The sequence below is a fragment of the Oryza brachyantha genome, chromosome 5 (genome assembly GCF_000231095.2).
Source record: "Oryza brachyantha chromosome 5, ObraRS2, whole genome shotgun sequence".
NCBI classification, from domain to species: Eukaryota; Viridiplantae; Streptophyta; class Magnoliopsida; order Poales; family Poaceae; genus Oryza; species Oryza brachyantha.
Window position 1 is genome coordinate 8,684,276 of NC_023167.2, and position 27,846 is coordinate 8,712,121.

A 27,846-nucleotide genomic window follows, 5' to 3' on the forward strand; every position below is an offset into this window, starting at 1 on the left:
TATTCATCCTTGCCGCAGCAGGGAGAAGCCAATGTGGATGAAGGTGCCATGGCTAATGGAGGGGTTGTATGACTTGTGTCTATTCGGGTGACGCCGCTGGTAGGCATGCATCCAGACGGCGACAATTTGGTGATGGCCAGACTCGGCCGGCACATAAGAGCCAATATTACATAGTTAACTTTTGTGGCCCAACAACGCCCTAGCCCAAACATGGCAGCGCTATTAAACCGGTCCATGTCGAGCACGACATACCCTCCCACTTAAGAATGGGCTTGTCCCCAAACCGTGGGATCAAGAAAACGCGATTGTAACTCAAGGAAATTCTCCCAAGTCCCTAAGGCATTAGGTAAACATACCAGTCCGGTGAATCAAACCCCGAGGAATAACTAAGTTACCTCGTTTGGCCAACTGCCAACATAGAATTGCTTCTGGTTGAACCTGAACTGATTTATTCAACTTCTGACACCTGCAACTTGTCATATAATCTCCAAAATAATCAGCTTCTAAGAGCATGTATAATAAATCTAAACAAATGTGGTCTATTTGACATACATAAACAACTAAACAAACGCATAAAGTTGTGTAATAAGGCCGTGTTCGGTAAGTAGGGGGTAAGTTAATTTATCTCTGGTACGAAAAACGTAGTAATAGATTAGTACATGATTAATTAATTATTAATTATTAAAAAAATATAAAATAGATTAATATGATTTTTAAAATAACTTTCCTATGGAAAATTTTTAAAAAAATATACAGTTTAGTAGTCCGGGGAGCGCACGCGTGGAAAACGAGGAGATATGTTAACTTGAGGGGGGACAAAGAATGCCAACAATGAGCTATCTATTATTCCATTGTTTATATCATATTTAATATATTATTTTTATGTGTATGCAGACCAATACATAAAGTTTTTTTTGTAAAACAGATCGCACGTACCTTGGGAGCACATGCACAAACGATAGACGAACGACGAGACTATGATCCAACTTTTTAAAGTTAATGATGCCAACATGTGATTAATCTGATATGAATCATATAGATGACCATTGTCTCACTAAAATATCTAGTTTTTTTCCAATATCTATACCATACTAAAAAGACTCAGCCACCACCACTAGAGTCAATGACGCCTGGCCCCAAAAATAGGGGTGACAATTTGGGTACGAGTACCGGGTACCCGTCGAGTACCTGATTCGACGGGGATTGGTACAGGTATGACTTTTTATCTGCGGGTAGTACCCGTACCCGACCCGAGTATGGGTACATGTATTTTTCCCCACCCGTGGGTAGCCCATCGGATACCCGAACGTAGCCCACATATTGAATTTTATCTAAAAACTTATTATGTTATTCATGTAATAATATTTGTGATGTACTCCCTTTTAGCTAAAAATTTTGATATGACCTATGTCTTAAAATTTTAACATGTGATGCAATATTGAATGGTTGAATCTGAACGTCAGATAATGTGCTACGTGCTATTATTATCGTTATGATTAGTTTGTTGTATTCGTTGGATATTTTATTACGAGCAATACATTGTATTTGTTAAACTTTTTATGTATGATGCAATATTGTATTATGAACAATATATTTAGTTTGTTGTATATGTTAGAATGGTTATTTTGATGTGCTTTTAACATGTGAAATGGTAGACCCGACATGTACCCGATACCCGCCCGACGGGTACAGGTATGGGTATCATATTTTACCAGTGGATATGGGTAGAAATTCTACCCGCAACCTTTAAGTTGGGAAGTGAGTAATTGCTCTACCCGCACCAAACCCGACCCGTTGCCATCCCTACCCAAAAAGGGAGCAAAGAGAGGAGGGAGTACCAACTACCGTTAGAGGAGGGCGAGGATGCCAACTGACACACTGGGTCGCTGGGCCGTTGCGCCACCGAGTGGTTGGCCATCGCCACGCAATTAATGCGTGCGGGTACCAGCGGGGGCACCGCCGTGAGACCACTCGACGGCGGCGAGCTCCCTCGCGAGCGAGCGCGCGCGCCGGCGAGTCGAGGAGGCGAGAGGAAGGAGGAGGGGAAGGGGCCACATGCGAGGGCCGGCTGGAGTACGTGTGCCAGTGTGAGAAGCCGAGCGCTTTGCAGGTGAGGGCCGGCTGGAGTACGTGCACCGGCGAGAAGCCGAGTGCTGTCGCCACCGAGCCAATCCGCGACAGGGGAAGATCGCTGGAGGAGAGGGAGATGGAAGGCACTGGCTAGGGTTAGTGTTTGAGGCAGCAGCGACTGGGTCGAGGGGTTTTGTTCCCCTGTCTCGTCGGCCAGTCATCCAATCGCCCGACCCTAGATCGGACGGTCGGGAATAATTGGGCCAAAAACAGTCCGCGCACGGGGGGAGGGGGGAGGATTTCGCGGCCGAGGACCAGGTTGCGGCTTGGGTCCATAGGGGTGTTCGCGCGCGTGGGAAGAAGGCCGAACGAGCTTAAAGTTGAACCAGAAAGTCTAAATTAGACCCCGCCTAAGAAATATAAAATCGTGAAAGTGTTCCTCCTCTTTTAGTTGATGTGCATGGTATGTACAACAAAAACTTACGGGCATGTGAGATTAGTATGCTTGTATTGCTAATAACATATTAATGATATTTTTAAAATATAAAATTTCGTTGTAACACACGAGCAATTTGTGGAATAATTAACTTTTTGCCACTCTTACATTTGGTCATAACAGATTTACCAGTGGATCTATATGTTAATATACGAGGGTCATAGACAGCGAGCGACAAATCTGTTATCGTACATTTTTAAAAGTGCCAAAAATTTAAATGCCCCGCAATTTGCTAATATTGTTCTCTCCGACCGTTTCACATAGTCTTAGCCTTTCCAAACAGGGCCACTCAATGCGGAAGCAGTTTTTTAGCACACGGGTATATATACACCCGTTGCTTGCATGCTATCTAAATAATCATAAAAATATGAAAAAAATTTAACAAGACAGTTTAATATGAGTAATATCACTGCATCAACATGCAAGTTTAAATTCATCTTCTACAAGTTGCAGTAAAAATAACAAAAAATAATTATGAATATGCGTATAGTTGGTTTTATTTTTATTTGTTTTTTTGCTAAAACCTATAGAAGTCGAATTTAAACTTGCATGTTTGTAGAGTGATAAAAATCATATTAATCTATCTTATCAAAATTTTTCATATTTTTTAATGGCTACTTATATAGTATGCAAGACGTAGTTACACCCGTGTGCTAAAAACTTTTACATTCAATGCGAGTGGATCGACTCCTTCGGTCCTTCCCTTCCCGATTGGTACCGTTTTTCCTCCTCGCTCTTTCTTCCCGTACGCAGGCAGGGAGACTGCGCGCGGCGGCGGGCGGGCGGCCGGCCGACGAGCTCCCCCCTTCCACGCTCTCCCCCATGCCAGCAGTAGTATAGCTGCGAATTCCTCCCCGGATTCATTCCTTCGGCCTTCCTTGGCGCGCGAGGCGAGGCGAGTGGCGCGCGCGGGGCCAAGCTAGGGTTTACGAGCCCCATCGTCCGCCTCTCCGCGGCCTTGACACATACCCATCCGGCCGGCCGGACGCCCCTCCCCTCCGGTGCGCGCCGCTCATCTCTAGCGGTTCCCCCCTCCTGTGCCTGCGGGCGGTGGCGAGTGTTAAACCCAACGGCGCCGCCGAAGCCGCTGCTCCCGTTCCCTGCTCCGCCATCTGAGTAAGCTTCGTCGCACTTTACTAGTGAAGTTTCAAAACTTTTGGACTAAGATGATTTTGTTAGGATTGGGGAATCGAAACAACCATGTGAACCCAACTAAAAAAAAAGCCAAATCAAACAAGAGAACCGTGATGTATAATTCTTTGGCTGATGTGAAAAATGTTAACTATTCGGGCTTCGAACTGAGCTGAAAAATGTAGTCTTTTGGAATTTTCGCAGGCTGATTAGTTGGGGGTGTCTTCTCTTCTGCAGTCTACCTATCTTTAGCAATGTACTGTTCTCATTGTCAAGATAACTGCCCCGTCATAAAGGACCCTGACAAAAACTACACGTGAGGCCTCCCCTCCTGTCCTTTATTTGTTCTTCTGATTCACTGCAAAGTGCAAACTCAAATTGCTTATAAGCATGGCCTTGTTTGTCACTCTGTTAGTTGTTGCACCATGGATTTCTATGAAGTTGCCCTAACACTTTTTGTGCATGTTGTTATGTAATTTTTTATATGGTGACTAGATGCTGTGGTTTCTGTGGGAAGGTTCTTGATGATCAGGTTTATGACGGTGAGCCTACTTTCCAAAAGGGCGCTGATGGGCAGGTTGATCTTTCACTGCACTTCTTAGTATTTGGTTTATTTATTTTTCCTATATAGCTCTCATGCTGATTTGTTCTGGAGCTGTATAGGCCCGATTGGCTGGTAGTATTCTGTCAAGCATTGAGAGTGGCAATTCAATATCCCATGATAGAACTATACAAAAAGGTATGACTTCAGGTCATTCCTTTATTTCATTTCCCTGACACCTTTTCAGTTAAAGTTCATGTTTTGTTTTACCAGGAAAAGAGGAGATTAGGCAGATTGTCAGCAGTTTACATGTGGCTGGTGGAGATACTATCATTAGCATGGCTCATCGCTATTATACAGTATGCGTCTTTGTTACTATTCAGTAGCTTATCATGTCTAAAATAGTGTGGTAGATGGTGATATTGATGTTTCTTAATGTTGAAGTTTAGCTAGCTGTTGACAAGAATTTTACAAGGGGACGTCGGACAACTCATGTTGCTGCTGCTTGCCTTTATATTGCCTGCCGGTATGCTGTTACCTAATTAATTTGTTGAGTTTTGTGGAAAGTCCTCTCAACCATTGTATTTGTTTTCCTGTCAAGTAGTACCTTTTAATTGAATTAATTCTTGAACATGATTCTTTTCAGGTGAGTTCATAAAACAAGCACTAAAAGCCACTTATAAAATGCCTAAACTGTAAACACATCTAATCTATTCCAGACTAGAAAGCATGCCAGTGAACAACTGAACACTTGCGATGGATTTGCTTAATACATGTAAAATTCTACCAACAGCATAAGCTGAACATTGCCAGGCTGCCATGCATGGCCCTCAAATATATCTTCCATGTGGTAAAAAATGCTCTTGCCTAAATTTTTAAGTGTGGGTACTTATCCGCCTGGTTATGCTGCTCATTTTTCCTGTCTTTCTTTTTTGGCAAAGGCTGGTGATGCTAGCTTTGTCCTTTTGTTTATTTACATAATACTCCCTGTAATTGCAAAATAAATCCTAGGATCTGACAAAGGCCAAACCTTTTAAACCTTGATAATGGTCGTATTGTAAAAATCTCTTCCATTTCTTTTAGAGAACATATGATGTGCATGAATGTGTTTCCTCGTAGAAAATACACAAGCATCTAGGTAGTTATAGAAAGAGCAGTCAAAGTCATTTGTAGACTATGTCCATCTCCTAAATGGTGTGCTATATTTGCAATCACAGGTAGTTCATGGTATCCTCATTAGTAATTTTGATGCTTAAGTTGTCCAGTATTTGATTTTTTTATTTACATCCCATGGATATTGTTGTTGAGTTTCAAACTTTTGTTGTAGCTAAATACCCATTCTTTGCTATGGATAAAAATGAACTATACATGTGCTAACATTGTTGGAACAAGTTAATTGTGAGATTTTTGATGCATTCATCCCTGCAGATGGCTTTGCATGGTAAACTTGTATTCTAGAGATGAAATAAGATATTACCAACAAGTAGAAAATCCATTTTAACATTAAAGGGGTAGTTGGTAAAAAAAGAAAACAACACCAATGGTCGGGTGTCAGATTCACTGCTATCACTATTGCCTTCTTTTATATAGATATAGATTCATTCCTGACACTCATTATATTCTTTTTTCAGTCTTATGGTGATATTAATGTTCACATTTACCTAACTTTCTTGCTAGGCAAAGTAAAAAGGCATATCTTCTTATTGATTTCTCGGACCATCTGCAGATAAGTGTGTAAGTGCTCTGTTCTACTTCCCTTATCTTCTAGCACTTAGTGACATGGATCATCTGGATTTTTGTTTCAGTTATGTCCTAGGCGCTGTTTTTCTGCAGCTTTGCCAAGTTTTGCTACTCGCTGAACATCCAATTATCCAAAAGCTCATCGACCCCAGCCTTTTCATACATCGTTTTACAGAACGTAAGTTGATACTGCATTGGAATGTGTCTATAGTACTTTAAAAGAAGCTCAAGTGGTGAGGGTGAGTGGTGAATTCTCCACTGACTCCCTACTTCTGGTGAAGGGAAAAAGGGTAGAGTATGGGGCCAAAGTCCCACCTGTTAAATGAAAGGTATATGCAGAAATTAAGAGCCAAGATATGTAGAAAGTGATGGCAAAATTAGGTTGATGAAAAACGTATGGGCATATGCATTTTTTAAATTTGGCGTCTGATGACACATGTGCTATTTCTTGTGTACATCGTGCTCAACACTTTTAGTTCTATACATCCATTCATTTTCCATGCACCTTGAATATGTGGGCCTGGGTTATTCAATGGTAGTAGGAGGATTGTTTGTTTTTGATGCAATTCTAGGAGGCCGGCCCATGCTGAGCCAATGTTGGTGCCAGCTTCATTTTCCTGGGAAAAGATGTTGAGTGGAATTCTGTTTGGAAATTGCAATTAAACATGAAATCTGAATTAACTCATAATCTCCATGTGATTGACTTGGAGAATCGAATTTAACTTGACAATGTGGAGTCCCAATCCAACTTTTACCCATAACAGATTAAGTCATAGGCTCTTGCACTGACACCTAGACCTAGTAACAAGTGTATTGGCAGACTATTTGATAATTCTTCCCCAAGGATTTATCAATGTTCTTACAATCTTTTTTTGGCCAAAAGAAATCTCATATTATATTTAATTTCAACTATTTGATAGATTTGTATATGTTAAAGTCATGTGTAATCGGACTGTGCTACATGATAGCCGAACAGTTTCACAGTTGTCTTGCCCACCTGTGAGAGTTCGATTGCAACACAAGCTGCATTCTTTTCTTCTTTTTTGATTTTGAGATATTTGCCAGGCATGATTGTTGAGGATCATACATTTAGCTTTTTTTTTTTTTTGGCAAGGCCAGAAGGCAATTGCTTGGTTAGTAAGGAAACCAAATATTTTTATTTTGTCACTTTATTGGTTTTGTCTGTAGGTTTACTGGGGAAGAGGGATAATGCTGTCTCCGACACAGCTTTACGAATTGTAGCTAGTATGAAGCGAGACTGGATGCAGGCTAGTATCTTTTTCCTAATACCTTCTTTAGGTTCTGTTTTATGGTTGTAATAACTTTATGTTATTTTTTTATAGCTGTAATAACTTGTCCTGTATTGCAGACTGGGAGGAAGCCAAGTGGATTATGTGGTGCTGCATTATATATAGCTGCCCTCTCCCATGGATATGATTATACCAAGGCAGATATTGTAAGCCCAAATTCTTTTGTCAGACATACACATTCTAGAATTGTATTATGAATGTTTTCCTTCTGTATCAGTTAGCATGTGCTATGTGCACGCCACATTTTCTATGTTTTGTAATTTGGACTTGAATACAAGGATTCTATGTCGCAGCACATAGTGACATAAATTTTCTGTTTTATGTTTTATAGGTTGCTGTTGTGCATGTCTGCGAGGCAACACTAACTAAGCGCTTGATAGAGTTTGAAAATACAGATTCGGGTAGCTTAACGGTATGGATCTTCTTTTTCCAGGAAATTGCCAAAGTTGATCCTTTTTACTTGTAATATTTGTTGCAAGCAATGTATTTGTGATAAACATGGGAATGCCAGCAGTAAGTTGATTGTTTGGTATGATTTTTCCCTTTGAACAAAGTCATTTTAAACTGTCTATTTCTAAAACATATTTCCTCCGTTCCATATTATAATACTTTCTTGGTTTGTCTAGATTCATTCATGTATCAATGTATATGTGTTTAGATTCATTAACATACATATTAATCTAGATAAGACCAGAGAGTCTTATAATGTAGAACAGAGGGAATATGTCCATTGAGCTAGTTTTGGTGCCATTTTTTCAATCTGGTTCCCTGTGGTCTATCTGGTAAAGAACTGGGTATTGCCTTTCATGTCTATGTTTTCGTGTCATCAGTTACAACTATTATCTAATACTTGAATATCTCATTGTCTCCATTTTGACCTCTACATTATAAATGGTGTGCAGCCCATTAGGGCCCATGCAATGGGTGAAGGGCGCCACCCCTCCCTCCTGTACCGTCCCAGGGACATTACCAATGTTCATGGTGCCTTGTGGTACATTTATTAATTTAGACATAAGATTTGATTGAATAGTTATCTGTTTGTTTCCTTAATTTTGGATAGAGTTTTCTTACTGGACTAATCATCCCGTGTACTCTAAAAAATGAAGCCATCCCATACATAGTGATGGGGTTCTGCATCTTTTCATTAAGCTAAGCAGGGAATATACAAGAGTGTAGTTTTGTGCACTTGTTCCGCAACAACCTGTATGGTCTTGTCATGCCACTTGGGTCCGGGGATGTGTTGGCAGGTCAAAGCTAGCAATGAATCTCCTGTTCTCCCTTCCCTTATTGTGCTGCAACCTGTATTTTGCTGTCAATCCATTTGGGTTCTGGGATAGTTGACAAGGCCAAAGGGCAGAGGGTAGTTGTCCCTAACATGCACATTGCACCAGGATTATGATTAGAGAGGTGTTTTTTTTGTACTTAAGTGGTTGGACAGATTTCTAGCTTGCATTTGATGTATTCTATTCATCCCGTCTTGCTAGATTGAAGAATTTTTGGCAAAGGCTGATGAACAAGTGCCTGCTATTAAAATTGCACCAAAGTCTGGAGAAGTACTTTGCAAGCACAAGGATAAAGATGCTGAACATTTTGCTCATGGACTCTGTAAAAAATGCTACAACAAAGTAACAGGCCTTTATACGTCCATAATAGATTGGTTTTGAGACTTCATTCATTCTTGACACATGACCTGTTTGTTCAGTTTATCAAACTGTCTGGTGGACTGGAGGGTGGCCGTGACCCTCCAGCTTTCCAACGAGCTGAAAAGCAAAGACTGGAGGCTGCTAAAAAAGCTACGGAATTGGAAGCTCCTGCAACTAAAGAGCCAACACTGGAATCAATTTGTGAGACACATGATTCCGATGTTAAGAATACCATTACAACACCTACAAAGGTAATATCCTTAACATAGTTAAGCTCATTACTGGTATCCTATTTACCATAGATTGCTCCTTTGTTAGTTAACTGAATATGCACTCTTGTAGTTCATCAAAAAGGGCAAAAGAAGGTTACTTTGGATCATCTAAATCCCGTACAAATACAACAGTTATGTTATATGAGTATGTGACTACCATATGGAAAGGCGTTAGGGAACTACATATTTCTGTCACAGTGTCAAATAACTACAGATTTAGCATCTTATCACAAAGTTACCGATTTAAAAGTTCTATTAGGACAACAGTGCTAAGGATCTAACTCCTAAAATCTGTAGTTTCTAATGGTCAATTCAGTTCTATGATCTGTGGCTTAATCTGAAGTTTTGTGATAATTATGTTGAAGTATCTGAATTTGTGGATTTTCTCTATTTGTTAAAACATCTGAATTACAGGATTAGTTATTTCTGTTGTATCACACATGATATATTTCTTTAATCTGAATACTCAGTTTTCCTTATTTTGACAGAATTTCGTTGGAGATAGGAATTCGACCATTACTTCTGGGGATGTTGCAACTGATCCTGTAGCTTCTAAAGATCCTGAAGAAGGTTTCTTACTGTACCATGAATGATGATATTCCACAAAAGAAATTCACTTTCCCGTTTTGTTTCCCTTTTGGTAAGTTTATTCCTGCTGAATGCCATTTTTTTTATCCGTAGGTAAAAAGGGTAAAGCAGATGAACCCGAAAGTTTTTCTGATATTGACGATGTGGAGGTACTCTATCCTATTCATGAGATCACTTCGAGATATTTCGTAGAGTAACTTGAGGTTATGTCGTCTTTACATGCTCTTTGTGATTTATCAGTGCTGCTATTTATTTCTAGGTTGATGGGTACCTTCACAACGAGGAAGAAACACAATACAAAAAAATTATCTGGGAGGAAATGAATAAAGAGTACCTTGAGGTAGTTTAGCCAATTATACTTATTAACATTAGGACTTTCTTATTTTAACCACATTATGTGGCTCTCTCAGCTAATTGCTTTTACAGGAACAAGCAGCAAAAGATGCATTAGCAGCTGAACTGGCGGCTAGAGGAGTGGTTGTGGAAGAGGGGAAGAAGAAAGTACGAAGATTTTCTAGCGCTACCAAGCTTTCTTTGTCTATATATGCTATGCTCACTTTAGTTTGTGATTAACCATGGATGTTTCATATGTAGAGAAGAAGACATAATGAAGACACCAAGAATGCAACGCCCGCTCAGACACCAGCAGAAGCAACACAGAACATGTTGAAACGGAAGGTAGAAAATGTTTGATACATCCTCATGCCTTGTTAATATTTTTCATTTACTTTTTATGGAAAAAGTAGAGGATCCTCTACTATATACTGGGTAAGTGCATGCTATACTACCTAGCTTTATCCATGTTCATAGTATGCTTACTCATGAGACTGTTGTGTAGCCCCTACTGCCCACATGTTTGGTTGCATCTAGTAGAAAATTGTTGAAACTTGAAAATCAATGGCCTTAAATATGCAATACATCAATACATGATTAGTCTAAACATGAAAAATGGAGGTTTTTTTGGAGTATATTTTTGTTTCCAGTATGACATGCGCTTTAAATGGCCTATAAGAGAAATCTACTGTCATTTAACACGTATGGAATGTTCATCTTCCCTAGTGCAAGCAGCTAGGTGCTTGGATGGTTATGTTGTGTTAATTAGATGTAATCATACGCATAACAAAATCTACTTCACCATTGATTCTCCACCGACAAAAGAGGAGGGTCGAACATGGCAATGTTTGTAGTGTTGGTTGGTGAAACAAGTGAGATAATTAGCCCATAAAACTGTATAGCAAACTAGAGACATCTCTTTTATACAATTTTCTTGTTTCAATGTAGCTAGGAATTTCCTCCAACGATAGCCATTAAGCAAACATCAAATAGATTGAGTAGACACTGAATCTTGATTAAAAAAGCATGAACACTATTGACCCCTAAGATTTCTGTCCTATATTTTTCCACTGTTCATACCAAACACCATTCCCCCAGAGAATTCATCAGTTTTCTAATTCTCTGGTTTTAACATGATTCCTTGTTCCCATGTATTTTTCCTATTCACACATTTTCCATCTTGTGGGCTTGTAGCATGTAAACGACCTAAAGTTTAACATATAATGCTGTTACTTGCAGAGACTTGGATCAAAGATCAATGATGAAGCTGTAAACAAATTGTACAATGTATGTTCTCTCTCTTTTTCTTTGTATTCACTGGTTTTATAAAACATTTGCTGCTGTGAGTTGCTGTTATGTTTTCATGTGGGGTTGTCAATATACAGAACAGGTATGAAGCAATCATGCCACGAGTAGTGTTTAGAACAATATTTGTTAGTCATTTAATTTTTTTTTAAGATAGCTCGTTTAGATTTTGTTCTGTTGACAGTTACTCCTATTTTTTTTTTGTTTGACGCACAACATCATATATTTGCACATGGAGGGAGTGTCAATTAGATCAATTTGTTAGGGCCACCTTGACCTAAGGAAAGGCTGTGTATTGGATCAGGATCATGCAGGCAGAAAACCCAGTTTCTGTGTCTCACTCTTCTCCAGGGCAAATGAGGTACTGCCTAGTAGTCTCGTGCTGCCATCAATCACAGGCTCGTGGCTAGTGCCCTGCGATCAATTCCCGATTAACTTAATCCACAAGCCCGTGACAGACGTTCCTTGCTCTACATTCTGTGGAATGGAATGGCAATCGTATCCTACTACTGATTTTGTTATGTTCTACTTTGTTGTTTTCTGACTGAATGCATATTAAATTATTGAATTTTGTGAACAGACCAAAGAAGAAGACGGCAAAGCAAAGAAAGAGATGGACTTCAACGATCAGTATGGACAGGACACTGGTGATGGTGAAACATTTGAACGTGGTTATGATTATCCTGATTACAACTATGATGGCTATGGTGATGGAGCCTACGATGATTATGATGGTGTTGATTTTTAATAGTTGATATCTCAATGCTGGGAAGAATTGTTGCATCTTTTTTCCTGGGAATGGCATATACTACCTAATTTTACAATAACATATAATTCTTATTAGTTAACGATCACAGAGCTAATCAGTAGACAGTGTAACATTGTAGCAGTGTAGCTTGTTAGTTTCTGGTGATATTTGAGAAGTTGTTGCAAGTTGTAACTGTATTTGTTTTATTGAACAGCGAAAGCAAGTGATTGCAATTTGTATAAGGCTCAGATAAAAAGAAAAAAAAAACTAATGTAGCTTGAGTGGTCTGCACGTCGTCATTTGCGTGAATCTTAGTAAAAGAGCACGTCTACATTTAATATGATGTGGCCTTTTTTTGTTTCAAACAAAAAATAATGTTCAGCGTTGGAATGATTGTTTGCACATGTGGTCCTGTAGATGTAGGTGGTGTTTGGTTCTTTAGTTTTAGGAGTAAAAATTAGTCTCTGGACTAAAATTTTTAGTCCTTACTGTTTAGTTAAGACTAAAAGTGTATCATATAAAGAAATTTTTGTTAGGGGACAGGTGTAAAAGGAAGTTTTAGTCTTAATAAGTATCTATGGAAGGGACCAATAAACTAATATAATTTTAGTATTTGGGATTTTAAAGACTAAAGTAGACTAAAATGAAGAGACTAACGGATTAGTAATCTAAACCAAATAGTTTGATGGTGGTGCAAATGGAATTGCTTACTCCCTCCGGCCAATAGAATGTAAAATAGAAAGTAAATTTAGTAGTAAACGTGATCTATATTAGAACAATGAATCTATTCGTGGTGCAAATGGAGTATGAGGTTGAGTTTTGACGGAAGGAGGGGAGAACTTATAAAAGAAAATCGTGCATCCAGTATATATGTCACATCCAATAATATGTTGGGGGTTTTTTTTATAGGACTTACGGAGCAACATACCATTGAAAATCTGGAAACGGCGCACGAGTAAGTTTCCTTTTTATTTATTAGACGAATTTATTATCAAAAACTCGATGGTGTTTGTTCGATTTTGTATCCCGTTTGGGTCGTGCGAGGGAGCGTTGCGCGGCAAAATAGGCATGACGCTAGTAATTAGGTACTACGATTTGGGGAGTACATTACATGGGTTACAGCGTAGCAGCATAATTATCATTGGACCATGCAATCATCCTATATGAAATAAGTGTCACCACTTGGTCGCCGGCCGCCCTCGCTTCTACCCCCGTCCCGTACTCCACCACTCCCAAAGCCAGGCAAGACCATTCCTCGTTGACCTCTCCCCCTTCTCGGGCAGCGTCCGCGCCGGAACGCTGCTGCCCTCCCGACGCCGTCGCCTAGGGGGGCATTTCTATGTTCCGGTTAGCATTTCCTATTGTTTCACTACCTTTGCACACAATGCTCTTTGTATGTTTTAGCAAGGCTTTTGTGACGTTGCAATAGTTATGACTTGATGTTTCATATGTGATATAAAAATATTTTAATCAAAATCTAGTATTTGCAAATATATTGTATGTTTCATAACACTCTCTTTTATGTTTCACTTGTTCATCAGTATTATAGTCCGTATTTTTTAAATGGTGCATCTCTTTGAAACATTTCATAAAATAACTTGAAACATTTTATCATGAATGAAACAATTTAGAGTTACGGGTGAAACAACGTTCAATTTTTTTTGGATATATCTCTTTCTAGCAAAATATAATCGTATGACATGTTGTTAAAGATTTAATTGTAACAAGTAAAATCAAATCATAAACCAAATAAGTACTCCCTCTGTTTTTTAATTGATACCGTTGACTCGTTGATCTACGTTTGACCCTTTGTCTTATTAAAAAAATTATATAATTATTGATTATTTTGTTATAATTTGATTTATTACTAAAGTAACTTTAAGTATGAATTATAATTTTATATATTTGAACAAAATTTTTGAATAAGACAAAGGGTGAAATGTAAATAAAAAGTCAACGGTGTCAACTTTAAAAAAACAAAATCAGAGGGAGTAGTTTAAAAGTTATAATCGTTTAAAGTTTGTTGAAAAGTTGGTCTTACGTGTTTCATCATGCAGTGTACTGTGCATAAAAGCAAGGTCAATAGAATAGGTAACAAATAGCTCTAAATTTTTTTTCATATCACTAATAGCTAATATAGAGCCAAATTATATAATAGTTCACATAATTATATGCTACATCGTCAATGCATGTTTCACCTCTCATGCACACACAGTGTCTTGAAGCTTGTATTGTAGCTGGCTGTAAATCCATAGCTCGTTTTTCTTCTCTCTTCGTTTATGTCTCCTCCATGTAAATATAAATATGATATGATATTTTTAAAAACTCACTTTACATTATGTATCGTACTCGTTCTAAATTAGAGTGGGGGACAGGATGCGGAAGAGTATTGAGAGAGAGAGAGGGGCATGCAAATAAAAGTAATAAAGAAATTCCTAAATAGAAGGGGACAAGAACCGTCGTCTCGCTAGCCGCGTTCCTCTCCCAGTCGGTCGCTCTGTATCGTTTCCTTCGGCCATTCTTTGCTTCTCCCCTCCCTCGCCGCGCGCCCTTCCACCCAAGGAGGAAGAAGAAGAAGAAGCCCCCCGCCCGCCCACGGCGATTCCGGCCCCACCGGTGAGCGATCCAGCCGAGATGCTCTCCTCCTCCTCCTCCTCGCGCTGCACTCCCGTTGCAAGACGCTGTCTGTCGAACTGCTTGAATTAATGCTTGATCCAGGTCCTCCGTTCGGTTCTTTGGTTTCTTTGCCGTCGAATTCAAGATGATAAAATCCATTTTCTTCTCTCAATCCAAAATACGGTAGTAGTTTTCTGAATCCCAAAATGTTCGTCGGTGACACAATCAATTGTCTTTCATCTTGAATTAATCAGTCCAACTTCATATATTATATTTTGTTGGTGTTGGGAGGATCAAGCAATTTTTCATCACTTTTGCTATGGATTAAACGTTTGATTTTTTGTTTTTTCTGTCAAACACGGACGCAATGCATTGCATTGGGGAGGAGGTGTTATGGGCTTTTTAACTTACGTGCACGACTTCAAATAACAGTAGTGATCAGATTTAATTGATGAAATTAAAATTTTCAAACATTTGATCAATAGGTGGACACATTTTTCGTTACCCCATTTCATTCATGCTTATGTTTCCAGCATTGATCCTGACTCCTGCGCGTGTTCCCCTTGGATTACTGCATCTGCAGGTGGTGATCACTGTGCAGAAATGGAGCTCCCAGTTGCAGACCCTGGGCCGGTAAGGGCCGAAGGCTTGCTTCTCCAGTGCAGCTACTGTGATTCAGAGGCAATGCACAAGCTCGCACAGTTCCTGCTCCCTGGCCTGGGTGCGGTATGCGTCGACAGCACCACGGGCGACCTCTTCAAGAAGCCGTCCGTCGTCGCCGTCGACATGAGGAAGGAGATGGTCGACTACGTCACGCAGAGGAGCGAGACGTTCATCTCCGACTCGCTCATCGAATCGGAAGCGAACCAGGACCAGGAGAACGAGATGCCCGAGGACCCGTTCGAGATCATCTCCATTTTCATGGATGATTTCAGTAGCACCAAGAGGAACATCATTGGCCACGTCTCCGGGTGGCTGATGAGCGACAGCCGCGAGGACAAGATCGACGACTTCGTCCAGGAGATGGAGATGACCCGCTTCTGGCCGCTGGAGAGGAGAGAAGCCATCGCCGAGGTCCTCCTCAAGAACGTGGACCTGAAGACCAAGTACCACTGCCCCGAGAAGTACGAGAACGAGGAACGCCTCGCCGATCACAAGGCCCAGTGCAACTTCAGACCCGTCACCTGCCCCAACGAGGGGTGCCGCGCCATGGTCTCGGTCCGCTGCATGCAGGACCACGATTCGGCTTGCCCCTTCAAGATCATCACGTGTGAGCAGAGCTGCGAGAAGCGGCTCATGAGGCGCGACATGGACAGGCACTGCGTCACCGTCTGCCCCATGAGGCCCATGAAGTGCCCCTTCGGCTGTGACTCCTCCTTCCCTGAGCGCGGCCTCGAGCAGCACTGCTCCGAGTCTCTCCAGTCACACCTGTTCAAGATCCTCAGGGCTGTTCATAAGAAGGGCTTCACTGATGATGGGCTCAAGGAGCATGCTCTGCAGCTTGAAAAGGTCAGACCTTTTTCTGATCCTGTTAGTTTACAACGTGTAACACATGCTTTTTCAGTTGAAATGGTTGTGCCCTCTTTGTTGCTTTGGAAACTTATTGTCATTTTTCTGTGACGAAAGGAGATATATGGACTGCAGTCATGCGATATCTGAAATGATCTGTCCTTTTTCTGCAGTATGACAATGATGGTAAGCTGGCTAAATCTCGGGATGTGAGATCTCTAACCAATGTTGTAAAGAATCTTGAAGCCAAGATGAAAGATGGTGGTTCAAGTTAGAGTCGATGGCATTCATGCTGCAAAATGCTTTTTTTTTTTTTTTGTTGAATACAAGCTGAGTTGAAGACAGCAAAATGCAAGATGGATACTGCATGGTTTAGTTGAAGAGTTGTTTCCACTCAGTCAGTCAGTATACAGCAAAGGGTACAAAATTATGGATGCTTTTTTTTTTTGGTTACAACCATATTTTCCCTTACGATTTTCCTCAAATGGGCTAGGTTTTATGATGTAAAGCATACCGTTATTGTATCATTGCATATTTTGTCCAAGGAACTCATTTTCTTTTGGCATATAAATTGAGAATCATCTATCAAAAATACTATTTCTTGTATCAGTTAATCCCGCTAGCCAGAGTTAAATGCTGCTCCTCACAACATGATGTCATTACTTTTCAAAGTTAATATGGCACAACTTTGGCCTTCAATTTTTTTAAATAAATCCAAAAATATTTACGCTAGTGTGCTATTATGAAATATTTAATTATAACAAACTTGTGTATATATCATTTTCATGTCAAACACCTATATTCTAAACAATCGTTGTGGTCACTCTAGTACATTTTGAACAATGTAAATGCTAGTTAAATATAAAAATATATAGGTTAGTCCAAGAATATAATAGTTGCCGCCGAGTACCGAGTACAAATTGTACTGTCTGGGACTATGGGTTACCATGTACAATCCACAAGCTTTAACACGCCGAGAAACATTCCGTTGATAAGCATCGAATTCTGATTACCATCAAATGTATGAGGGGAACAAGTCCATATTGTATCAGAAAAAGGGCAATTTTTGACTTTTAAAAAGTTGAAAAAAATGCTTTAATTTTTATAGTGTAAATATGATTGTAGTTTTTGTTTGAAACTCCAAGGGGGTGATTTCCGCCTTGTCTGACATTTTGGAGATTACCTTATACTTATAGGACCCTTACTTGATTGATAGGGGATATTAATTATCCCATTCTAGTCACTAAAAGATTATAGATAAAGAATCTCATTTGTTTGATTTTAGCTTCAATTCCTGTCAGGCAATAGACATTGTGGAATTAATGATTCCTGGTGACCACCAATAGAAGATCAATCTAGTACCCTTACCATTGGGCTAACAAAATAGTACCTAATGGGCAAGTCGTTGGCGAAGTTACAATGCCATCTACCTTTTATTATAAAACCGATAAAAGAGATGGATTGTTTTGTAGAAGAATTTTTGGACCCATAAAAAGTAGAATGTGGGTCATAAAAAATCAGACTTTGGTATTTTTAGGAAAAAACCAAACAACATATTTTTAAATAAAAAATAATTTATGAATAAAACTTTTATATGCGTGTACTTAGTGATTTAAAAGCAAAGACTGAAAAAATAAACTACGATAAAACTTCCAAATCAACTGCAAATTTAAGATTGAGAATTTAAATTTTGGCTTATTAGCATAAGTAGGAGCTAAATAATGAGGCTGCAATTTGAATTGTGTCATCATTATAGCATTGAGTGCTGTTCACATAGTTTTTCATGTCTAATTGGCCTGCACCCCCCCTCCTGCAAAATTGGCCTATGTTCTCTGCCTCTCTTGCCACGTGCATGTATATGATACATTTGTGCTATGGACTGATTCTCTAGTTCAAATTCATTTAACATGCATTCCTGTATGAATTTTATTTCGATGCATATACTACAAGAATGTCAAACATTAGTTTTTTGATCCTAACGAATAAACAGAGATGAAAGAGGGGCACAGCAACATGCAGTCATACCAATTTCTAGATTTAATTCATGATACTTCCTGCTACCTTTGATTACATACCAAAGTTTACAACAAAAACGTGGACCTTTCTTGTGCTAAAGGCAGTTTGATTGTAATATGTTACCATCCAAGTGCATGTCACTGATTTAAAAGCAACAAATTCATGTACTTCCACAATATTAGTAAAATAAGTACAAAATCTGCTGGATAGTACACAAAAGAACTAAGCAAACCAGAGTAGGAGGGGTAGATGGTTGTGACATCAAAAACCAAAAACTTTTAGTGGAATTAAAAGTTACTCTCGAAGTAAATGGAGATCGGTCTAACCGGACCGTCCAGATAACTGTGGTTTGACCGTCGATCGGTCTGACCACTTCCCTGCATTGGTGCTGCCTGTCACCGCCGTTGGTCCAATCCAACCGGTGCCTTGCTGTTGATCTGACCGCTTATAACAATGTCACTGATCTTGAAACTGAAGAAGGCCGTTCTCATGTTGATCCTGAGAGTTTTATTTGCACTGGAAACCATCACAATTTAGTTCTTTGATATACTCATCTTAATGCTCTCCTTAATTTACTCTTCCTTAATTTACTCTTCGTTCTCTCTCTCAGAGATGCACAGATGTACGTACAGCCAGTGTCCTTTAAAAAATATAATAGTAATAAAAAATGGAAATGTTCAGACGTACAGCACCTGGATTTTATGATCTTTGAGCAAACGAATCGGCTTGGCTTCTTGTACATTGGTTATCCCCGCATTCACTGTCAATTGCAAACCAGGGAACATAACTTTTTACAACAAAGAAAGAGAGAGAGAGAGAGAGTACTTAGCACATGATCCATTTTTGGTAAGGCAAATGTTCATTGGTTAAATTACTAACTGGACAAAATAAATCGACCTCAGAAATTATCCCCGCACCCACTTTCAATGACAAACAAAAGAGATAGTAATTAGCACAAAATGTTTTTTCGATAAGGCAAATATTTATTGGATAAATTACTAACTGGACAGAATAAATTGACATCAGTTGTGCTCAGATGTATACAAATTTATGAATTAAACCATATCGTAGTTATATGTCAAGGAACAAATTTATATTACATGGCCCAGATACACATTTAAAATCTTATTGTCACCCTTTTGCAGATTCTGCAGCCTAGTGTGAAAAATAGCAAACTTTCTGGGTTTGCCATATGATATTATTTAGTAAAACAATCTCACCTCGGAGAACGGGGCTTATATATTTTTAGGCAAACATTGACAAAAAAGAATAAGATCATTTTTTTCTGTGGTGAGACATATAAGTATTCATGAAAATCATCAAGCAACGCAATAAATCTGCATGACTCAGTCGTAGGCTGAAGCAAAATCAGTAAGTAGAGCAATAGATAGCCTTCTATTATGCAAAATTAGCCTGATTGATTCTGGACAAGTCTTAGGCTGAAGCAAAATTCACCCTGAAGTAATCCATTGACCAGACATCACAAAAACTGTTATTATCCCACATGAACTACATGGACCAGATAGAGGGAGAGAGGTGAGATGGTCGATGAACAAAACCTGCAGGTGGAGCAGCAGCCTTCAGGTGGTGGGAGAAATATCCTGCCAGTGAAGTGGGTCAACCCAGATCTGTGGCCAGCTGAAGCGGTGCATGGCGAAGGTGGCTGCTGCTGCGGTGATAGCGAGCCATCTCGGCGGCGGTGCGGAGAAGTCAACTACAAACCTGGATGCTGGAGAGGTGGGTGCCAAAGCATTTTGCGCATTTGACAAACATCACATTTCTGTGGTTCCTAGTCTAATCTTTTAAAAACCTTTTAAATCATCTGCACAGAAAATGAATTTTCACACTGGGTTGCTGAAACGAGAAGAAAAAAGACTGAAGCATTTAAAGAAATGCGAGGTAGAACATGAAAAGGTAATCCAGGTAAGGACAGTGATGGGACAGAGTTCTCTCAGGGAGAGGGACACAGGCACTAAAATGACTGTTAAATGCATTAAGTTTTAAATTGATGCCTTTCAAATGCAATTTTTTTTGGAGTGATTTGGAGGTTAGGATCCAACATCAAATATGAGGTCTTCGATCAAATCAAGAGATGGCTAGGATTACTTTTATCGACCTTCCACGTAGAGCAAAATTTTAAAATTACTACTATTGCTGCTGCTACTTAAACATGTCAAATAGAGGTGTTGCATCGACCTCTATTCACTTCTGGCATATCAGGAAGCATGTGCAGCCCCTAAAGAAGTAGATGAATACTACTCCATCCATCCCAAAATAAGTGCTCCCTTCTAGATCAAATTTGAACTAGAAGAGAGCATTATTTTGGGACTGAGGTAATAAAAAAACAAAAAACAATTTACAATTGCAATTTCCAAGCAGACAATGAATGGACTTTACTCAGGATCTACCTAGCTGAAAAAAATAACAATCATTTCTAAAATATCGCACAACGGAAGCAGGTGAATCTGAATAGAACAGTATGCTAGTGATTTTCTTCACCTCAATATTAGGCAAACAGTTGTTACTCAATGGTCTAAGCAATGGTACGAATTATATCTTAAAAAAAGGTCCAAACTTGGCATGCAGTAGTATCATGAAAGAATCTCCCAGCCAGATAAAGATTACTGATTAGTTTTCATACCTGAAAGGGCTTCCTGCAATTGCAGTGCATGCATTTGTCAGGAGGCACCAACAAGGACAGCTTCTGATGTCTTTGAAAGAGCTAACTACATATTCCAGATGGTACAAGAAGCAGCCACATTTAGATCGACATACAAAAATTGATTAGGACCAAAAGAGTTTACACCTCTACAAGATACGATGGAAGGTTGGGGACTCACATTTTTGGGCTAGTCTTATTAAAGTCAAGAGTGATTTTGTACGTTTTGGTAGTTTCACCATCGGAGATGATTCTCAAATAAGATTTTGGGAAGACATTTGGTTAGGTCAAACAACATTGCGTGAATAGTATCCTTGCCTTTATAACATCGTTAGGAATAAACAGGTTACTATTGCGAATGTGCTACAAGATCACCGACCAAATGTATCCTGGCGAAGGGATCTTATTGGTAATAAGTTAGTGGCGTGGACAATCTTTTAACACGAATCGCTAACTTAGAGCTTATGCAAGCTCAAGATGATTTCAATTGGAATTTAACTACAAATAGAGAATTTTCAGTGAAATCTCATTACTTGTCGTTAGTTCACAGTGATGTTCCCAATATCAACAAGTTGCATTGGAAGATAAAAATTCCACTTAAAACTCAAAATTTTCTTATGGTGTCTGTGCCGAGGAGTAATCCTGACAAAGGATAATCTTGCAAAGTGAAACTAGAAGGGTAGTAAGAATTGTTGTTTTTGTAATAAAGATGAATCAATTCTTCATTTGTTTTTCAGTGTCGTTTTTACGAGATTGGTGTGGTCCATAATTCAAATAGCTTTAGGTCTGGCACCACCTCATTCTGCTGTTCATATGTTTGGTAATTGGTTATTGGGTTTTGGAAAGATATAAAGTCACTTATCTTGCTAGGGCAACGTCAACTTGTTGGTCATTATGGTTATGCAAGAATGAGACAGCGTTTGACAAAAAGATAATCTCTTCTCTACAGGTTATTTTCAGACTTATTCACTTGCTCCGTACATGGGCTATCCTCCAGAAGCCTAGTTCACGGAATATGGTGTTTATGGTGTGTCAGTAGTTGGAACTAGTGGTCACGAAGTTTTTTACCAAGGAATATGGGTGGCAGTCTAGATTAAGGATTTCTTCTTAGCTGTTTTGCTCTATTTTGTAATAAATGGCAAAGTTTGCGCCTAGTTTTTTGGTTGTATGCATCTTAGTTATGCAGAGACCGGAAGTGATCTTCGAGTGATTGTATCACCTTGACGTAATCATCTAAGATCAATAAAAACTTTCTTTATCTAAAAACAAGATATTGTAGAATGGACTAGGGGTAACACCTCACACCTAGTGAGGGGGGTGACCATATATTATGTAGCCAAGTGTATGTACAAGATCCTAAATTAAAGGATATAAAAGGAAGTATTGGAAATTTGGTAAACTGACGAACTGAAAGTATGTTGCGAACCAAGGACAGAGCAACAAGGACATGCTTAAGATCCAATTTGGTAGTGCCACAACAAATGACAAGGATGGTATGACCATTACCGATAGTGATAAAGGTGTGAAAATTTGGTATACGAGTAATGAGTATACCGTCGGTACAGGAGATATGCGAAGTTGCGTCGGTGTCAAGGATCCACGGGTTGGGACTATGAAGCATCAATCTAGTTCAGAGCGGCAACAAGGTTGGCCTGATCCCAGCCAGGCTAGGGCTATGTTGGAGTCAACACAAAGTAGTACGGGCCAGCGGATGTAGTGCGGAATGCGCCAAAGAAGCTCAATGCTAGGAGGGCACCACCCTTGCTGGTCGGCCCATCAATGATGCAGTTGGCTGGCCCAGGGGAAAAGTAGAACGACAACCTAGTAGGTTGTGGCGCGCCAAAGGAAGGCTAGGGGAAGCCACCGCCACCACTGTAGCCACCACCATGGACTTGCTGTTGTTGTTGTCGTTCTTGCGCTTGTTGGTGGTATTGCCACCGCAACCCTGATTGGAGACAACCAACATCACCCTAGAGGAGCAGGAGCTGCCTTGCATAGCGAGGCCGCCAACAGCTCTGTTGCTGTCACCACATTGACCTTGTTGGCGAGATGAAGTTCTTTTAGGACGAGGGCATTGCATGCGGCAGCGAAGGAAGGGAGTACTGACACACGCGATGCTGTCAGCCATGTTGGAGAAGCAGAGGTTTACGTCGCTTAGCAGGTTCAATACCAATAGGGACTTAGAAACCGGATAACCGATGTTGTGGAAGGCATCGATCGCCGTCTTGATCCACTGGCAAAAGTCGGTGATGGACTGATCACCTTGCGTCATGGAGTGGAACTCATAGTTGAGGAAGATCGCACGAGGTTCCTCAGGTTGTCTGGAATAGGGTGTCGATGATGACCGAAAGAGCACACATCGTCTGCTCTGGTTCCATTGTGAGGTTGAGGATGTTGTCGGTGATGGAGCTGAACTACCAGCTGCAGATATACTAGTTGATTTCCTCCTAGGCCTTAGAGGGCGAAAGGTGGTCAAGGAGATCAAATTTCCTGTAGATGGTGTGGAGGAACACCTTCCACTTAATGTAGTTCAGATTCTTCAACTCCAACAAGATTCTTGACTGTGACTGTCATAAACGGGTTGACGGCGATGGTGCCTGCTACCTCGCTGAAGGTGTTGGAGGTGGCGCCCGAGGTGGCTGACATCGTCGACGTGGCGGTGCTGGTTTGAAGTGGGCATGCACTTGGGAAAGCATGGCTGAGGTGAGGTTCAGAGGAGAGGAGGCACACATGGCGTCCAGAGGGGCAGCGGTGGCACTAGGAAGAGATGAGGTGCAGCTAGAGAAGGGGTAGCGCTAGGAAGCTGGGGCAGCAGAAGGAAACCTGGAATTTCATACCATATAGAAAGGATTAGAGGAAACATCTCACACCCAAGGAGTGACCATATATATAGCCAAGTGCACACACACATATACTACATTTTTCACTTATCTCACGCATAACACTGCAAAAACAAAGTGACTAAAACACCCTCCAATTTATCAAATCCCAATGCAATTGTCCTCATTATACAGATCCAATATATTCCCTCTTTTTCACAAACTCCAATACAATGATTACTCCAAAATGAACTTATTTTGAGACAAACAACAGAGAGAAAAGATGATCTTATTTTGGGATGGAGGGAGTATAATATTACGACTGCTATACTCCAAAAATGCAGAATAATATGTTTATCTGTCTCAATTCTCTGTGATATATAATGATGTGATTCAAATATTTCCAAATGATGGAAAAGTCAGTTCTTCCCATAGCCAGTCAGAAACTAGTTTTGGAGAAAACAATGGTCAGCGAGGCACCATATTTTTCTGAGGGGTTTTATGTCTGTAGGTGTATAAATCATAGGGCCCATGTGTTATACACTACCTCCATGGCTCCATTGTCAATCCTAGAATGCATGCAGTAATGCAGTCAAACCTCAAAATCATGAATTATTAATACATGCAAAAATATTAGGAAATATATGCATTCGAGACTAGCGATGTCCAAAATGGCAGGTTAAAAAAGAGCGAAGGTAGTAGTATGGTGGTATTAGTCTCATCCTCTCACATGATGAGTTCAAATAGGTTAAGGCCAGAGCATAAAATCCACAATTCCAAAAATAATATCTCTATCAGGTTAATGCAAGTGGAAGTACAGCTAGGCCTCATAAAATGGCTAGAGATTTGTGATCAAAATACTGTCACACAAATATGTTGCAGTAGATTAGTTATCAGAGTTGTATTTAGGAGACCATGTTGATGCCCAAAATGAAAATTTCCATGGCTCAAGTATAAAGAATAAAGATTAGAACAGCATTTCCTTTCTGTTGGTAAACATATAGTAATACATAGTTAGCTACTACTTAGCTTATGCTCCTACCTCTGATGCTTTCGCAAATATAATCCTCACCAATAGCCACCACATGAGCATGAACCGTTCTTGAAATGATGAAAACGACTGGGGTCTCGTACTATGATCTCATGGTCCACAATCTTTGAAATGTAGGTGAATGCACTATGACAATCACCACATACACGTAGGTTCTTTGTGATCCTTATTGGACAACCAGGGGAAGTTGTGAGGAGACCATATGCAAGAGCAAGCTTCTCACTATGCTCAACAAGAAGATTGTTTTTCTCCTCCTCATCAACATCATGCAATGCAAAGTTCGTCTCAGGAACATATCCCATAGCTTTGATACGATCAATTAATCTCTCGAGAAGAGCATAAATTTGCGGGGTTAGTGGGTGTGATCTATCTCCGACAAAGAAAGACGCGGTCCCCTTTTGACCCTGGACCCAGCTGCACCCTGGTCTCTTCCTAATTCCTGATTTCTTCATCAAGTGTCTGATTCTTGCAACATCTTTCCACCGGCCTGCATTGGCATATATGTTGGAGATTAGTGTGTAGGATCCATCATTCTCGGCATTCATTTCAACCAGCTTGTTCAGAGCATGTTCAGCAAGTTCAACATTTGAATGTACTCTACAGGCACTCAGTAGTGCAACCCAAACTACTGCAGTGGGCTCCATTGGCATGTCATTAACTGTTTCCCATGCCTTATCTAATCGCCCAGACCGGGCCAGCAAGTCAATAGCACAGGCATAGTGCTCTGCACTGGGTGTCAAACCATAATCTGCGCTCATGCTGTCGAAGTATGCTAGACCTTGATCAACCATTCCACAATGACTACATGCATAAAGAACAACCAGGAAGGCTATATCGTCAGGAACAAAGCCTGCTTTCCGCATATTATCAAATATGTCCAGGGCCTCACTACCACGACCATGCATTCCGTACCCTGTCATCATTGATGTCCAAGAAACAGCACTCCTTTGAGGCATGCTATCAAATACATGCCTAGCTGTATCTACATCACCACATTTCGAGTACATATCAATGAGGCAGTTCGCCACAAAGTATGCAGATGACTCATATCGGTGGTGACGAAGCACATAAGCATGAATCTGCTTACCCATACGTAGGGCTGCCAAATGTGCACAGGCCATCAGAATGCACGAAATCGTGAAAGCATTTGGGGCTACTCCATATGGTTCTGAAATCATCTCCACAAAAAGCTTGAGGGCATCATTTGAGTCCCCATATTGTGCATACCCACCAATCATGACAGTCCACGTTACCACATTGCGTTCCTCTAGAGGTATATTATGAAATATGGAGCGTGCAGCTTTGAAGCTTCTGCACTTTGAGTACATGTCAATTAATGCGTTGTGCACCATAAGATCCTCATCATCACCACCAAAATCACAATCCATGGTTAGAAGACAGTTCTTGATTGAGTAAGCATGAATTTCCATACCCTGAGAAAATGCTCCCAAAGAAGCGCAAGCAGACAACACGGAGATGATTGTGACAGAATTTGGCAAGGACCCAGAGAAAAGCATTTGCTGGAACACATTGAGTGCCTCATGGCTGCATCCCCTCTGAGAATAGCCTGCAATTACAGCAGTCCATGTCACCACATCTAATGGGATATTTTCCTTGCGCATATTATTGAAAAGCTCAAAGGCTGCCTCAAAGTTCCCACTTTGAGAGTACCCAGTCACCATTGCATTCCAAGAAACCACATCTTTGAATTCCATCATGTTGAAAACCTTTACAGCATTTTCCATCAAACCACACTTCGCGTAAGCATCGATCAGGGCATTACCAACAAAAACATCTGGAAATGTGCCATTACGAATAGCATTACCATGGACTTCTTTAGTTTGAGGTACTGCCTTTAGAGAAGCACATGCAGGGAGGATGTTGACGATGCTAATGATGTCTGACCTTTCATTTGTAGCCTTCTCATGGACAATCAGTGTCATCTTTGAAAACAGATGCAATGCAGTCCAAGGATTACTCCCTTTAACATGGGCTGAAACAATTGAGTTCCATGAGATAACATCATCAATACCCCTCTGAATTATTTCATCAAAGACTATGTGGCTTTCCTCTAAATAACCACAGCGGGAATACATTGCCACTAATGCATTGCATATGAAGACGTTTGACTCAAAGCCATTGCAGCATATCAATCCATGGAATGTGATACCACAAAGGTATGAAGGTAGCTCTCCACATGCTTTTAATACATGTGGCAGAGTAAAATGATCTGGCCTAGTTCCAGCACGCAGCATGCGGCAAGAGACAGCAATTGCACTGTCAAGGCAGCCTTGTTTGATGTGTTCTCGGATAAGTAGATTCCACCACACCGCTGGTGATGGTGTAACACGTTCCAACACCAAGAGAGCATAGTCGGTAACACCACAAGAAAGATAAGAAGCGACAACGCCAGTGCCCAGAGATCTTGGTGATATAAATGGTTCAGATGGCAATGCTGGCAGTGACACTGACAATAATGGTGTGGGCAAAGAAAGAAGACCAGAGGCAATTATCTTTTGGTGAATTTGACGAACTGTTTTTCCAGACTTACATTCCTTCAATAGGGATGCTAAGTAAGTAGGATGAACATCTACACCAAAGCATGCTGCACTTGCACCTGAAAGGAATCGTGCTCCAATTGGTTTTATTGCCTTAGGCAAGTTGAAAAGCATAGTCGCAGTACAGTACCATTATGCATAATGAATCCTCAAAAAAACAGCCATTGCATCACTGTATCACCAAATATAATTCAATTAGTAAAAAGATATCATATGTATTACATCCATATAATAGAAAATAATGTAATGTGAATGAAGAAAGAAGTCAGGGATCACAAATAGGAATTGGCATTCTATCCATCAGGGTTGCAGAATCAATAATTTTAGTATCCTACTATCCTGTAAAATCCTTCTTATCTGGACATCAGTTTTTTGAAACCTAATATCATGGAAGATCAATTATCAACTCCCAGTGATGACCTCATTGACATCATATCCCAT

General features: G+C 40.1%; 3 protein-coding genes across 8 annotated transcripts; 2 read left to right on the top strand and 1 right to left on the bottom strand.

Moving 5' to 3' along the window:
* Window positions 1-3,272: 3,272 nt before the first annotated feature.
* On the top strand, window positions 3,273-12,476 carry LOC102706751 (transcription factor IIIB 60 kDa subunit-like). 2 transcript variants are annotated; one of them, XM_015837799.2, is made up of 21 exons: window positions 3,273-3,682; window positions 3,902-4,013; window positions 4,193-4,274; window positions 4,361-4,436; window positions 4,512-4,597; window positions 4,688-4,764; window positions 5,916-5,972; window positions 6,044-6,156; window positions 7,167-7,246; window positions 7,348-7,434; window positions 7,620-7,700; window positions 8,773-8,913; window positions 8,991-9,182; window positions 9,692-9,773; window positions 9,885-9,940; window positions 10,051-10,131; window positions 10,218-10,292; window positions 10,386-10,469; window positions 11,364-11,411; window positions 11,734-11,790; window positions 12,010-12,476. In XM_015837799.2, exons 2-21 carry the CDS (start codon window positions 3,952-3,954, stop codon window positions 12,175-12,177), a joined length of 1,785 nt encoding a protein of 594 aa, XP_015693285.1. In that variant the 5' UTR covers window positions 3,273-3,682; window positions 3,902-3,951; the 3' UTR covers window positions 12,178-12,476. The 2 variants fall into 2 exon arrangements, with proteins under 2 accessions (XP_015693285.1, XP_006654245.1); XM_006654182.3 differs by lacking the exon at window positions 11,734-11,790 and having other exon boundaries at window positions 3,275-3,682.
* Window positions 12,477-14,721: 2,245 nt separating this feature from the next.
* On the top strand, window positions 14,722-16,644 carry LOC102707030. 2 transcript variants are annotated; one of them, XM_015837441.2, is made up of 3 exons: window positions 14,722-14,793; window positions 15,377-16,302; window positions 16,476-16,644. In XM_015837441.2, the coding sequence occupies exons 2-3, from the start codon at window positions 15,397-15,399 to the stop codon at window positions 16,575-16,577; spliced, it is 1,008 nt and encodes a 335-aa protein (XP_015692927.1). In that variant the 5' UTR covers window positions 14,722-14,793; window positions 15,377-15,396; the 3' UTR covers window positions 16,578-16,644. The 2 variants fall into 2 exon arrangements, with proteins under 2 accessions (XP_015692927.1, XP_006654246.2); XM_006654183.3 differs by having other exon boundaries at window positions 14,758-14,895.
* A 1,720-nt stretch (window positions 16,645-18,364) lies between these two features.
* Window positions 18,365-27,605, bottom strand: LOC102707310 (pentatricopeptide repeat-containing protein At5g16860). 4 transcript variants are annotated; one of them, XR_005811862.1, is made up of 4 exons: window positions 24,839-27,605; window positions 19,878-20,140; window positions 19,011-19,078; window positions 18,365-18,816 (listed from the first exon to the last, which is right to left on the bottom strand). XR_005811862.1 is itself a non-coding variant. In XM_040524105.1 (2 exons), the coding sequence occupies exon 1, from the start codon at window positions 27,517-27,519 to the stop codon at window positions 24,865-24,867; it is 2,655 nt and encodes an 884-aa protein (XP_040380039.1). In that variant the 5' UTR covers window positions 27,520-27,605; the 3' UTR covers window positions 23,741-24,365; window positions 24,839-24,864. The 4 variants fall into 4 exon arrangements, 2 of the variants coding, with proteins under 2 accessions (XP_040380039.1, XP_040380040.1); XR_005811861.1 differs by having other exon boundaries at window positions 18,365-18,834; XM_040524105.1 differs by lacking the exons at window positions 18,365-18,816; window positions 19,011-19,078; window positions 19,878-20,140 and adding an exon at window positions 23,741-24,365.
* Between the last annotated feature and the right edge of the window lie 241 nt (window positions 27,606-27,846).